The following is a 15,981-nucleotide window of genomic DNA, read 5'->3' as shown; positions in this document are numbered from 1 at the left end:
CATTTCATTTTATTTTGTTGTAAAGTCATGTACATAAGTGAATCCAGATGTTATACAATAGAATACACGTTAACACGTCGGACCATGACACCCTGTAAGAGCACACAACATTAGCTTAAAAACTAAACTAAAGTTTGGATTCTTTTATAAATAACAATTATTAATATTACAAAAAATAGATGTTATAAATTATCGTCATTAAGAAAATCCTTAACCGAATAACAACATTTATCAATTAATCAAAATTAATTAAATTAAATTTTTGATACAAGCTTATATCGCTGACTGTCCTTTTCTTTCCACAGGCAACTAATACTCATCGAGACAATTCTAACAACCCCAAGCACAATTAGGTTGCTTTGTTTTATCACAGAGTTCCTATGGCCACCTCCTGTCCTCATCATTAAATCAGCTTGATGGTACCATAATATTGCATTGCCACCCAACTTACATATGTATGCAAATTTTCAGCTTCATTGGAAACCGGGAAGTTGGTCAAATTTAACTTGCAAGATTTGATTACAGCCAACAGGACAGGTGAAACTAATTAAAAGCTTGTAAATAAGTTTTTGACAAAAATTTCATTTTTGGTACAAGCTTTTATCGCTGACTGTACTTTTCTTACGACAGACAACTAATACTCATCGAGACAATTCTAAAAACCCCTAACACAATTAGGTTGCGTTGTTTCATCACAGAGTTCCTATGGCCACCTCCTGTCTCCATGATCAGATCAGCTCGATGGTACCATAATATTGCATTGTCATCCGATTTATACATGCATGCAAAATTTCAGCTCAATCGGAAACCGGGAAGTGGATCAAATTTAACTTGCAAGATTAGATTACAGACAGACAGACAGACAGACAGACAGACAGACAGACAACGGTCAGGTGAAATTAAATAAAAGCTTGTAAAAATAGTAAGTTATCAGACTGCTCTAAAAATAAGGTGAATATTGATAATAAACATATTTTCGTGTTTTGTTATCATATAACATAAGTATCTCTATGTTTACAAACATAATGACTTTTCATTAGGAATTCATTCGGTACCGTTGTATTTATTTGAACTATCATAATTTATTACGTATAGTCTGTGCGGAAAGAGTCAGTCGTAAAATGTATTCGGTCCCGCATATTCCACGACTCTTCTCTTTCCGCACAGACTCTAAGTTTAACTTGTTAAATTCTATTTGTGTTAGTTGGGAGGCGTTCAAGTATTACGTAAGCACCAACAGGGGATCATAGCTTAGTTTTTTGATGATGGTGAGTCGTGATCGTGATGATCTCATCAATATTAATGTTATTTACTTACAAGAACAATGGCCACAAAGTAGCTAGAATATTTTATTGTATATTTTTATTCAGTTATTCATATTACCTATTGATATAAGATATAAATAATATAACTACGATAAGTTTTGGACCATAGTTTTCTAACTATTCCTTTTGGACTATAGATGGGTGCTTTTACGGTACTGCTTATAAATAATCGGTTGATAACGTTCTAAAAGTAAGCTCTTTACCGTTACATTTCTGTCATACATGTCTTAAATTGTGCTAACTTCTTCCAAGTATACGTGGGCAACCGTCTTTTGTTTTTATAAAACCAGTCTGCGTTGCATCTCTACGTATACCATTAATATTTAAATATAAACCTTATAAAATGCTGTTAAGGTCCAATTTAGAATAAGTTTAAGGTTCTTCAAGCGTAGTGTGGCAACTGCGTGGTAAGAATGCGGTCGTTAATAAATGCGAAACTTTATACGCAGTTCTTAGAGGTACCAAGTTCAAGGCCAAAGGAACCAATGTGACATAATAATCTTTTTGCGTACATTGCTGCTTTCGGTCGTTGCGGGTGAAGGAGGTCTTGTAGAGAGTTCAATGGACTGCGTGTAAACAGGAAGAATTGAAAAGTTAGGTGCTAAAGCTTAGTAATTTTGCGAATTTCCGGTTGATACGGCGCGTTGGCGTGATTTGTTTTTTCGCTTAAGATTTGATCTGATTTTAAAGTGCAAATAGTTGTTTATTAACTTGTTTATTATAAATAAAATACAGTATATTTTTTATTAGCATAAACTAACATATAAATATAAGGCTTTTTGGACTAACTAAGACAAGCTTGCTTGATTGGCCTACACATTATACTATGCGTTAAATATATAATTATGAGTAGTTTAAAATATAATAATTTATGTATTAGGTATGCGCTATACTTGTAATAATTTATTAGTAATAAATACTAATAAATGTCAAAAATAAACAATACACATACAAATACATAATTATAAACAGATTTTCCATAAAATGATAAATTTAATATCTACAACATTTTTCACGACTATTTATGATACATACACAATATTTTCCATGATACATATTCCAAAAATAAAACAACTTTTTGTAAATAAACTTATATAACTAATACTTACATGCATTGCCGAAACAAAACAGTCGCTTTTGCCATTTTGAAAAAAAAGTCTCAGTATTTAACTGCAATTAATATTACTACACTTCACCATTCATGTTCAAATATTCACTGTATTCTGTTTTTAAAACTTTTTTTTAATTCACCGCAAAGCACTAGGCGCGAGCACTGTCGATTCGATAATGCATGTACATACGACTGCCGGTAACCGGTACGTCGGTGTAGGGATGTCCCGCAAACAAATGTCGATAAAGTTGTATTATTTATTAGACATGATTCACATTATTGACATGTGTTGGTCGTAAATAAAGATCAAGAGAGATCTATTTTGCTATATAATAAATTACATTTAGCTCCTTACTCAATTGAAATTCAGCTAATAAAGATTAATCGATATTTTTTTTCTTATTAGCCTTCTGTTTTTAACAGGATATTTTAGTAGAAGAAAATTCATAATTAATTCTACAGTCATTCAATTATAATCACAATATGCAAATTCCTCACAAAATATTAAAATAACTAACCAAAGCATGCCTGGGGAACTTATTATTTATTAGATAATTGTACATCTACGTCAATTGTAGCGTACTACGTAGATATTTAACAATTTAATGAGCTAACTGCACATTGTTTTGCTGGCAAAATGAACATGGTATACTTTGTTATGGATATCTCACGTATAGAGCTGGTCAAACCAATTTGTCAGTAAATAGGAACAAACAAAACTATACCCATCCTTTTCTTTTTGGTGCTAGTACTAGTGTAAGACAAAGATAGTATGATTCTCTCTATCTATGTTTGAAATTAGACAGTCCTTTGACACACTATACTTACTAACAATAAGTTATAACAAAGTAGTATATTTAATGTGATAACGAGTAAATAAATCTTTTTACAGTTGATTCTAGATGTTTTTATAGGTATATATTTTTATAGGTATTTTACATACGTTTTCAGTCACTCACAATAGGACACCGGCATTTCCATATGGATCTCGAGTTTATTAAATGCAGATATTTGAAATTCAATACAGACACAAGAAATTATGTTATTTATAAATTATTTACGAATAAAACCACCATTAAATTGCACGGACATTATCAAACTGCCCTACCAGCAGAACAAACATCGACATGTAAGTATCGACACGAGTGTAAGTAAACAAACCTAGTCCCGTCCCTAGCGGCCGACCTTTGGCCGCATCTGTTGACAATTCGGCGGCGATGAATTGAGGCAAGGACGTCACTACCGTTCAAGTATGTTGTTGCAATCGCGATTAGAATTCTGGTGAACATAGATAATTCTAATGGGATCTTTCTCTTTTGCTCCAATGATGCCGTAATTAGAGTAACAGAGAAGACAATTTGCGAACTTCGATTTTCGCGGTTACAGCCTTGATTACTAGTTAGTGTTCGTAAAGCCTCGATGCAGTTTTTAACCGACTTCCAAATCTCAAAAGGAGGAGGTTATCAATTCGGTTGTATATTGTTTTTTTTTTTGAAGTGAAAACTTCTTTAGCGGCGCTGTGCACTTTTTGTGATGGGAAAAAAATGTTAAACTCGCGACAGGTAAGATTCGTAAGACGTAAGACGGACACGTGACTTGATCGAAAAACTGTTAAACACTGAGTGTTTCTTTATTGATTTAAATGCCACCTATTGAGTTTCCCTCTAACTGGTACTAATATAACTCGAGTACTAACAGTGATGTGCTTAGGAGTTTCAAGTAATGCGACGAAAAAATGCTAGATGGCGAATTATAAATAGTGCTGCAGACATTTTGCACTAGTCATTGAGTTTTTACTTCTGCCCACCCGTTGTTTTTTTTAATGTTTGTTACTCTATATCTCCGTCATTACTGTTTTAGAAGTCGGTTTTTTTTTCTATTAAAGATTATTTAGACTCCATTACCTAGTCGGTCGATGTTCGAGTTCACATTTGGACACAAACGTCATCGATAATCGCATGCGATTTTCAATACATTGCGACATTTGATCGATAGATTGAACTCGTTGCTCCTACTTAGCCAGCAATTATCTAAAATCGCATGCCATTCGTTGCAAGCTCTGTGAAGCCTCGCCCTTATTCATAAAACATTACGGGCCTGATTTAGTTAAATTATGTTTTATCCCTTTCTTACAAATACATAAGTAAAAATGACAGATAAGGAGAAACGATTATTAGCTAATTAAGGTTTGTAGCGCGTTTATGAATAAGGGGGTATGGCTCTAGTTTTTACCCTCTACTGGTTACCCATTTGATACAGATCTCAGGATCAAGTAACGCTGGTTAGATGTGGAGATATGGAGCGGTTCACCCACGCCGGCGTTGGTAATGGGACACTGCCAATTGTAGGAGATACCGTAGGTTATGCTGTGGACTTCAATCATTTAATCATAGTCATGCGATTAGCTATTGCGGTCTAAACATAGTAGCCGTAGATATTACGTCCATGAAGTAGAAGTGGGTCTCTATTGTTTCCCAAAAAGTTTTAAGTCATAATGTATTGTTTGTCCGCATTTTCGTTAGTCATAATTTGTTTTTCTCAGAAACGCGTAACTTTTCAGGATTGCCATAAAACAAACCTAACCTAACCTATCTATCTATAGGATAACCTTACGAAAATCCTGAAAAGTTAACGGTTTCATAATTATGACTCATGATAATATGACAAACAACACATTATGACTTAAAACTTTATGTCAAACAAAGGGACCCCGGTAGAAGTAATTAAAAAGAGGCAGATTGTAAAAAGATATTGATTATACAAGATTAAAATTGTTGAAGATGATCGTTTTGGTTAACGCTCCTAGTAGGAGTAGTAGGTACTTATAAACTGAAATAAATGTCATATACTAAGAAAAAGTGACCAAGGCCTCCAGTGCCCCAGGCTGGAATCGAACCAGCGTCCTCTGCTATCGCGGCAGGTGCCTGAACCACTCGGCCACCGGGCCACAGCGACATTAGTCAAATTTTCCAAGTATATGCACTTCCTACTGAAGGCTTGTGGCGCCCCCTGGCCATCTCTAAGGTAGAACAGTATGGTTCGAACCTTCTATCTGGATCATTCTCATGATGATACCGAGCTAGCGAGAGAGATGGCGCTGCCAATCAATACTATGAAGTATTTGAACAAATTAAATTATTTTTCAGAAAATATTTTAATTTGTTTTTATCAAGTAGAAACACTACTATATAAATTATAAACTGAAATAAATGTCATATACTAAGAAAAAGTGACCAAGGCCTCCAGTGCCCCAGGCTGGAATCGAACCAGCGTCCTCTGCTATCGCGGCAGGTGCCTGAACCACTCGGCCACCGGGCCACAGCGACATTAGTCAAATTTTCCAAGTATATGCACTTCCTACTGAAGGCTTGTGGCGCCCCCTGGCCATCTCTAAGGTAGAACAGTATGGTTCGAACCTTCTATCTGGATCATTCTCATGATGATACCGAGCTAGCGAGAGAGATGGCGCTGCCAATCAATACTATGAAGTATTTGAACAAATTAAATTATTTTTCAGAAAATATTTTAATTTGTTTTTATCAAGTAGAAACACTACTATATAAATTATAAACTGAAATAAATGTCATATACTAAGAAAAAGTGACCAAGGCCTCCAGTGCCCCAGGCTGGAATCGAACCAGCGTCCTCTGCTATCGCGGCAGGTGCCTGAACCACTCGGCCACCGGGCCACAGCGACATTAGTAAAATTTTCCAAGTATATGCACTTCCTACTGAAGGCTTGTGGCGCCCCCTGGCCATCTCTAAGGTAGAACAGTATGGTTCGAACCTTCTATCTGGATCATTCTCATGATGATACCGAGCTAGCGAGAGAGATGGCGCTGCCAATCAATACTATGAAGTATTTGAACAAATTAAATTATTTTTCAGAAAATATTTTAATTTGTTTTTATCAAATAGAAACACTACTATAATAATAATTTAATTTGTTCAAATACTTCATAGTATAGTAGGTACTTACTAGTTTTCTATACAAAATCAGTCCAGAACTGGAAATTCTTTCCTTACAGTATCGGGAGCATTCTGTTATGATCGATGCGATCAAATATATTGGTTCAGTAATTAATTGATTAACTGATTGATTGGTTAACAGAAACTTTTGTGCTCATGTCATATGGGCCTAAGATTTGAGATTTTTCGAACAGTCTAAATATCTGCAGCTAACTGTCCTGATAGTGTACAATCAGCTTCAAAAGTAGGGGATCAGACTATGCGTTAAAATAATCATTTTCCGGAAAAGTATTCCAGGGTGGCAGATTCTTTTGGTGCGTTAATTCACCCGCTACTACTGATGCTGACTGTACCTACATTACCCTACTACGTTTCCTACTGTCCTTGCTTTTATCAATATAAAGTTCAATACTCCTGTTTTCCCGATAACGTAGGTAATAAATACATAATAGCAAGATGTTTATGTAAATGTATCATTAAATATCTACTTATGTGTGATAAACATACATCAATTGTAGAATCAAAGTATGTATTAGGGTACCAATTCATATTAAATTGTAATCGTAAAGATTTGAATGTAATCAGTAAGACGCTACATTACATCAAGACCTACCACCACGGTGACATGTGAAAATCAGTTTGAACAGTCTATGGTTTGAACTTAGAATTGCGAGAAAACACGAGAAACAATTGTCAAGGAATGTCACTACAGTTTTTATTTATCCCACCAAGCCCCTACGTGTCGATTAAGATGAAACAGGAGCTGAGTTTTAAATATTTTAGGTAAATATACCCGTCTCGCCAACGGAAGCGGCACCTAAAAGTAGTGCGATAAGGACAGGGCGAAAAATCCTGCGTAAAAATCTCAAAAATCGAGGTTTCGTACTCCTCTGTTTCCTCCTCTAAAACTTAACCAATCGTAACCAAATTTGGAAATCTAAATGATTATGAAATTATCTGTGTCGGACCGTTTTGCTTATTTGGCTAATTGATATCAGTTTTGAATGCCACGCCTCTCATTGCGGCATAGTCAATTAGGCCATTTTGGCCATTTTTGAAGGGCTCTAGCGCCTTAAAAAACAAAAATATCAAAAAAAGCAAAACGGTCCGACACAGATATTGACAATATTAATCTGTGTTGAAAAAATCATTGCTCTAGCTTCAAAAACCACGGAGGAAAACGAGGAGTACGTTACGCTGTCACTAATGGAGAAATGACCACTCCCGTTGGCTCTTAATGGGCACGAAACACGCTCCAAGCGATTACGTTTGAAGTAGAGATGCAACGGATAGATGTTTGGCCGGATACCGGATACCGGATATTCGGCCTGATCATCGGCCGGATATCCGGTATCCGGCCGCCGAATATTCGGCCGGCGAAATTATACCTACATGTCGGTTTTTTAGGTGCGCATTGAGCAGGCTTTGATCTGTTTCGTAGTGAAAGTTCGCCTGGACTCATTTCTAGTTTCGAAAATGAGTGCGCGTGCAATAGTGGAATGCTTAAAATGTTTTAAAATAATTAACGAGTACGATTATGACCGTCACTGTTTCTTAAATCCAATTTGTTGACTCCAAAATCAAGCAAAATTACTATCCGGTATCCGGCCGGATAGTAGGTCACTATCCGGTATCCGGCCGGATAGTAAAAAGAGGGCCGGATAGGCCGGATACCGGATAGTAACCGGATATCTCTAGTTTGAAGCGTCATGCTGGCGGTACCGATTACTATAAGTACCTACATTGTTTTGTTTCTCACAGGTGTATGATAGACGACGCCACCTGCATCACGTCCCGAGTGATTACGCTTGGAGCGTGAAGCGTCACGCTGGCAGTACCGAGTTATAAATAAATAAATATTATAGGACATTCTTACACAGATTGACAAAGTCCCACAGTAAGCTCAAGAAGACTTGCGTTGTGAGTACTCAGACAACGATATATATAATACATATGTATATAAATACTTAAATACATAGAAAATAACCATGACTCAGGAACAAATATCTGTGTCATCACACAAATAAATGCCCTTACTGGGATTCGAACCCAGGACCATTGGCTTTACAGGCAGAGTCACTAACCACTAGGCCAGACCGGTCGTCATATGTTGGTACCTATACATTGTTTTGTTTTTCACAAATGTTTCGTGGTCAACCCAGCATCACGCTCTAAACGATATTGAGGAGCGTTTTTTCAAGACCTTCGGTTAAGTGGCTTTTGAAGAGAGGTGAAACATTAGTTTTAACAAAATGGATGAATTCTTACTCCGAAACGATTAATATTAGTGAATACCTACATGACGAAACATTCTTTAAATGTTAAGCGATTCATGTATTTTACTTCCGGTAAACCGGAAGTTTTTAATTGCAGTACAATCGTTGTTACCTTGTATTTTTGCACTGTAAATGCCAAATATAAATGTATTGAATTATACATTACTATGCGGAAATAATAATATTGCTTTATTCATCCGCGATATAATAACGTGCTAGTAAACTAGTGTAGATACTGCAAATATTGTGAGTAGGGGGAAGCGGGGCAGCTTGGTACACCTTTTTTTGAAATCGATTTTAGGCCCCAAAATGAACTCAAAATACATTTTTTTTGTACTTAATAGATGACAAATTTACTAAGGTATACAAAGTATATATTTTTTTGTTAAATTTATGGCCAGTAAAAGAGATATATGGATTTTAACAAAAAATGGGATTTGTTCAATTGTGCCTCACCTGCAGGGTACTGATACATTACATGGGACACTTTGATACATCATTTTGGGGTACTTTGGCACGTGAATCAAAGTGCCCCGTAAGTGTTTCAAACTGCCCCCCAGAGCACACTTTACAGATCAACTCAGTTAGCTGACCAGTAGTAAACTTATTAAAGATTATAAAACGTCTATTAAGTGCGGTGCTATTAGAACATACTACAGTTATTAAGTACAAAAAACAACTTTTAATGAAATCAGTGTCAGTTTTTGACAAAAAGCTACTTTGGTTGTTTTAACTTTTCTTTGTCAATTTTCTTTCTCTTTGTACGTTCGCACTATTCATTAAACAAATATAAAAAAAAAATTCACAACAAAAAACTGGCAGGGGCACTTAGATACACTAGAGGGGCACTTTGATATGTTCAAAACTGCCCCAATCTTTATTGTACCAAAGTACCCCAATGGTCAAATAAATTAAAAATAATTTATTAAAAATATACTATTAAGTATTACTTTGAAATAATAAGCTAACCCTATTACTGAATAAACGTACTAAGCGCTCATTATGATGTTCATCCGGTAAAGTCTAAAATTTCGCACCACTACTCGATAAAAAAATCATAATTTATTTACTATGCGACCGCGGAAACACGTTTTCACGCACCAAGCGGCAACGGCTGTCAGGAGAGATGTACCGAAGCTCGTACCTCACTCACACATACAAAGCTACATTTTAGTGTTGCAGAGGGTGAACATAAGTTTTTAGTTAAGGAATTAGTGTGGGTGTTCAAAACTGCCCCTTGTGCCTATCTACCCCGCTTCCCCCTATCGATTGAAACAGAATCAAATTATTTCGTGTTAACCAAAGGTGAAATGGGTTCAGAAGAGTCTTCAAAAAGAAAGTAAAATCGGACATGAAAGTTACTAGAGTCAGACCAAGCTAACTCGGTAGCCATTTAGATAGCACAGACTGAGCAAGTGTTATTTTAAATGTCAAAATTTCATAGAAGTTTTCCGTTTAAAATAACACTTGCACAATCTGTACTATCAAAATCACTGCCAAGCTTGGTCTGGCAATTACGCTAAAGTAAAAAAAATCCCATGTGTTTTGTAGAACGCTTTAAGGATATTAAATACTTAAGATAAAGAATGATTCTACCCAACGTCACAAAGCTCAAGTTGTGCATTATAATGAATCGGTTAGTGTACGTGGTTATGATTAATGGTACAAAGTACAGATATCAAGGACGACGTGTATTAATTATATCATCGTCCACACAGTTGCTGATTGCTGACCATTGTTAGATCTTATCGCAAAGATAATAAGGTTCACTATCGACCGGTAAGAGTGTTGCTATTAAATAAATAATAAAAAAATATAAATAAATGTTTTGGGGACAATCTTACACAGTTCGACCTAGCCTCAAACTAAGCAAAGCTTGTACCATGTATGAGTCCTATAATTAGGCGACGATATAAACATAGATACTTATAAAGCTTGTACTAGGTATCCACTAGGCGACATACTTATATATATAAATACATTTAAATACTTAATACAACATCCATAACTAAGGCACAAAAATAAAATGAAATATAATAATATTAAATTGTCCTTAGAGATCTAGTTATATTGAGAGACTTGAACTCCAAGACTTGAATTCCTAATTAATAGATAAGAAAAACAAACCAGACAAACAGTTTAATCACTAATCATGAATCTGCATATTGTAATAATTAAGGTTTTTTTTTGTTATTTAGATAAAGTAAGCTATATTTTTAAATTTCGCAGTCCAGTGCTACAACGGCCAAAAATGAAGACTAAACATTATTTAAAAACCAATAATTCCCTCACAGAATTACATTTCATTTTTCAAATCTATGTTGGCTTTAAGGACTCGCATCCAGACCCTAATTGTATATTTAAAAAAAATAAACCGTACACCGCAAGATTGCGGGTGTTCTGCGTCCACGATCCAATCAACACGGTAAACATAAACAATATAAACGTTCGCCCAAAAGTCATGTTTACCTTTATTAAAAAAATGCTGAGCTTTACACTCAGGGGCAATCAGTTCAATCGCAGCTTTTGATAAATAGTTCGTTAGCGGTGCGTTTGTTTTGAATAAAAGTTCTGTACAATAATTGTTCATAAACTTTGAAAAGCTGATTGGAAAATTTTACCGTTCAAATGAAATGGATGTGCATTTGTGCAGGGTCATAGGTCATAGGTCAATATTATTATAAGTAAATGACATAGGTATTGAATGAGGTGAAATTAGTTTTAACTTTCGATTTAATTTGAATTTAATGTATGTTGAATTGTTTTTTTTAATAGCCTATGTTGTGTCCCAATGCTGGGCAAAGGCCTCCCCTTTCTTCCGCCACTCATCACGATTTGGTGCCATCTCTTTTATGGTCTGCCTCTGCCCCAGCTAATCTAAAAAAATATTGAATTATTAAATTGATTTAATTTCATGAAATAATCTGAATGTCAGTTCAAACGTACTATAATAAAATGATAACATTTAGATATCACAATAGGTTAGAATAGGCATTCTGAACACAACTTAACTATGTAGGAATAAGAGCGTATGTCGATTATTGGAAAAACATAATCAGCTCATAATTATGTCATGTGCCTAGGCCGTATTTAGACGGTTTGACTGCGAGAACTCGCATGCGAGTTTTATTACATTGCGTTATTTGATCGATCGGCTGATTTGATACAACCTGTATAATTCTTATATGAATATGTTGACTTGTTAAGCAAAATTAGTGTAAAATGTAGATAAAATTTGTAAACTTTAAGTTAATTACTTTAGACATTAACACTAATCACGTTTAACGAAGTCTTGCTAAGCTGTGTCAAGTAATAAACTTGTTAGACCAGATTAAATGTTCGTTGCAAAACTTGTATTTTACTTTAAATTGGTGTTTAAATAGATCGGTTTAATATGTTTGCTGTTTTTTTACTGTCATGAAGTTGATTCGCATTAGACCCGATTGTAGGTAAATGTGATTGAATATGAGTTCAAAACGCGAAAGTTTAATGTTACGTGAAGTATAAGGTTTAGCAGGTAAAAAAATATTGTTTCTTTAAAATGGAATTACTTAAGAGTAAGTAAATAGGTACAACGTAGTCAATTAAAGGTTCTTCCATTGAATTGTATATAGTTAAGAATCGAATGTTATGTAGGTAGGGTAATTCGCCGGTAACTGCCGTAACTGGACAGTTTTAGTAACTGGCCACCCCAAACCAAAAATGAATTCTATTCACCTATAAATATAATTCATTTTAGTATAAGGAGGCCAGTTATTGAAAGCTGGCCAATTATTGAAACCTTATACTAAAATGAATTCTGTTTATAGGTGAATAGAATCCATTTTTAGTTTAGGGCGGCCAGTTACAAAAAGTGGCCAGTTACTGGCGAGTTACCCTTTTCGAATAAAAACAAAATCCTTCAAGATTCGATTCGATAATATTATAACTGTCTAAAGTTTGACGCATCTCAAATAATCCTGGCCAAGTTTTATTTTAACTTTTTAGATGCGTTTTTCAGTCCTCGTATTTATTTACGGTCAAACTTGTTAATCTTGGCACGCAAATGTTCACGTTAATCGTAAAACTTCTCCCGTGATACCAGTAAACCTCTGACACTTAAAAGTTTTATGTAAGCTGAGATATAAAATATATTGCCATTTTAAAATGCAAGACTATTTAAGTACTGAGTATGAACATTTTAGGTGTCTAGATGTCGCGTGTTTTTATGGTAACTACGTTTTTTTCGTTTTTATGATATATAGGAGGTAGGTAATCGAGCAGACGAATCGCCTGCCGGTTAAGCAATTACCGCGCGAGTGCGTTGCCGTAAGTATAACGTATTAAAATATTGCATTTAAATTTTTAAATCTCTTTTTCCCACCAATAGCCTATGACCCGCCAACTTCGGAACTAGTCAGCCAATGCTCAATTGGTCGAATCGTTGTTACATTATTTTATTTTATTAACTCATTTTTGAAATTTATTAATAACAACCAAAATGAACACAAGAAACTAAACGTTAAAATTAAAACTAAAATAAAACAAATCTTAAACTAAACTTATAAGTAAAAAATGCTTCCCAGGTCACCTTCATGCGTTATGGTGCCCAGAAGGCTGGCAGCGTTACCTTTATGGATGGCCAGGCTTATCCTCTGGCCGAGGTAGCTGCCAGCCCTGCGGTCACCTGAGGTGTCAATGAGGCGCTGTGATATTTCCTTAAAAAGGCTTTTTGCACTAGGCCCCCACGGTCCCAGACTCCCAGAGTCTCTACGCCAAACGGCGCAAATATGTTTTTGAAACAAGTGGATGCCATGAAAACATTGAATTTCTCTAATGTTATTTTAGTTTAATCGTAAGTCGTAAAGGTACGAAATGTTATTTTAGTTTAATATCCTACTATGTTTTGTAACACAAGTAATCCTACCCATCAGTGTCTGTATCAAGTAAGTGTTTTTTGCTTATTTCTATTTCTGTTTACTGTCGATTTCTTACACAATAAATAGTCATTTCCTGAAAGCTTCGGAGAGGAAATGACAAACTCTAGATAGTCCCCGTTGCCAAGTGCTTATCGACGCTGAAATTCAAAACGAGTAACACTAGCTTCCATTCCTGAGGGCCTACCGCGAACCACGAGCGAAGTTTTACCTCTCTATCGCACTCGTAATTTCATACGTAAGTGCGACAGGGAGGCAAAACATCGTTCATGATTCGCGGTAGGCCCTCTGTTATTGTTGTAATAAACGTGTCAAGATTTATAAGTTTAACCGACTTCAAAAAATGAGGTTATCAATTTGTGGCTAATGGGCTGTTACTCCTGTTATGTTATGGGCAACCAAACAATGATTTATAACTCAAGATAGGTTATAGGGGTTCCAAAAGTGAAGCGCTTACATTGGGTTACATATCAGAATACCGAAAATCTATTTACCTAATGTTGAATCACCTATGCTCGTTTCACCTATTTTTTTAAATACCTATTGATCAGTTAACCTAAGCTCATAACACCTAATGAATGACTTACCTATTGCACGTTTCACCTACAATTGGTTTACCTAAGCTCAGAATACCTATGCTCGATTTACCTAAAGTTGAAACACCTAATACTCGAAATACCTAAAGCTAATATACCTAATACACGAAACACCTAATGTTGGTATACCTAATGCACGAAATACCTAAACTCGGTATACCTAATGATCGAATTGCCTAAAGTTAACATACCTACTGCACGAATTACCTAAAGTCGGTATACCTAATGATCGCATTACCTAAAGTTAACATACCTAATGAACGAAATACCTAAATTTGATACACCTAATGCACGAAATACCTGAAGTCGATGCACTTAATGAACGAAATATGTACCTAAAATCAAAAATATAATTATTGTTTAGTAGAAAATTATTAGGACATACAAGAAGTCGAGATAGGTGCGATGACGAGCAAAGCGAGGAGGAGCGTGTTAGGTTAACTACGACCAAAGACATATGTAACTTCGTATAAGACGAATAAAGTCTAAGGAAAAAACGTGCCTCGGAATTCAAGTAAAAGTCATTTCTCGAATAGATGCCGCACACACCTTTAGCCTATCCTCGGCTAGATGGCGTGACGACACCGTTTCATATTTAACAATTTTAACACATAGATATCAGTGAATGAACATGGATAAAAATGATATAAAAATAATAAAATCATTTATCCATATATATACATTTTTTGATAATTTTAAACGTTTTCATTTTGAGTTTTAGTCATGTGTCGATAGATGGCAGTAAATTTACAGTGACTACAAAATTTACAATGATAGGACCTCTCTATGCTATCTATTCTTTTTGCTACGACCAAACAGTGCCAAAACCGACTTTTATTCATCGTCATGATGTTAACTTACAAAAATTTAGTTTTTGATAAGATAAGATAACATAACTAATTTTGTATTAGACTAACGAAATCATTCTACTACCTAAAAAGTAGCGTTTCAAAAAGTGTATTTTTAAATTGTTATCCAAACAAACAGTTTCTACTGTAAGGTTGGGAAATCATACGATTTATTGGGTGGAGTTGCCACTTGATCATTCGGCAAAATGATATGAATTTTGTACTAGGTATATAGACTTTAGGTATTCCGTGCAATAGGCATATCGAAATTAGGTAATTCGTTCAGGAAGTATATCAACTTTAGGTATTTCGTGCGATAGGTTTAACAGTTTTAGGTATTTCGTCCATTAGGTAAATCAAGTTTAGGTACATCGTTCATTAGGTATATCAGCTTTAGGTGTATCGTCCATTAGGTATATCAGCTATAGGTGATTCGTGCATTAGGTATAATAGCTTTAGGTGAAACGTGCAGTAGGTAAAAAGTGCATTAGGTATATCGTGCATTAGGTGTTTCGTCCATTAGGTTATTTGAGCTTAGGTATTATAAACTTAGGTCAGTCAATGTTTAGGTAAAATGATCGATAGGTAATTTAAAAATAGGTGAATCAAGCATAGGTGATTCAACATTAGGTAAATCAGTTTTCGGTATTCTGATATGTAACCCTTACATTGTGACAAATTGTACAAGTTGCCTGTAGTCGCGGCTGAGGTAGCGAGATATGTGCACGTGCTGATGAGCTCCCGCACACCGAAAGAGAAAAAGACAAGATTATGTTTAACAACGAGTATGACAAATATTCAAAAATTACAGATTTCTTCGTAGGTATAGAATTAAATATGGAAGTATTTTTTGTGCTCCTCAAGTATGAGTATAACCTATCTATAGTTATATCACAGAATAAATAATAGTACTAGGTACAGAAGATGCACTCTCTAACAA

The 15,981-nt window shown here is 35.2% G+C and overlaps 1 protein-coding gene and 1 long non-coding RNA gene across 2 annotated transcripts in view; both read right to left on the bottom strand.

The window, feature by feature from the left end:
* Positions 1 to 2,614, bottom strand: part of LOC134796359 (probable cytochrome P450 49a1) — a 35,602-nt gene extending 32,988 nt beyond the window's left edge. The window contains exon 1 of the mRNA XM_063768525.1: positions 2,435 to 2,614. Coding sequence (XP_063624595.1) covers positions 2,435 to 2,469 — 35 coding nt within the window. The 5' untranslated portion in view covers positions 2,470 to 2,614. The remainder of the gene's footprint in view (positions 1 to 2,434) is intronic.
* LOC134796428 (uncharacterized) overlaps positions 1 to 15,981 on the bottom strand; it is a 439,520-nt gene that overhangs the window by 74,154 nt on the left and 349,385 nt on the right. The window lies entirely within an intron of this gene.

This window comes from Cydia splendana, chromosome 13, assembly GCF_910591565.1.
Source record: "Cydia splendana chromosome 13, ilCydSple1.2, whole genome shotgun sequence".
Lineage (NCBI taxonomy): Eukaryota > Metazoa > Arthropoda > Insecta > Lepidoptera > Tortricidae > Cydia > Cydia splendana.
This window is presented reverse-complemented; position numbering and strand designations above follow the sequence as displayed.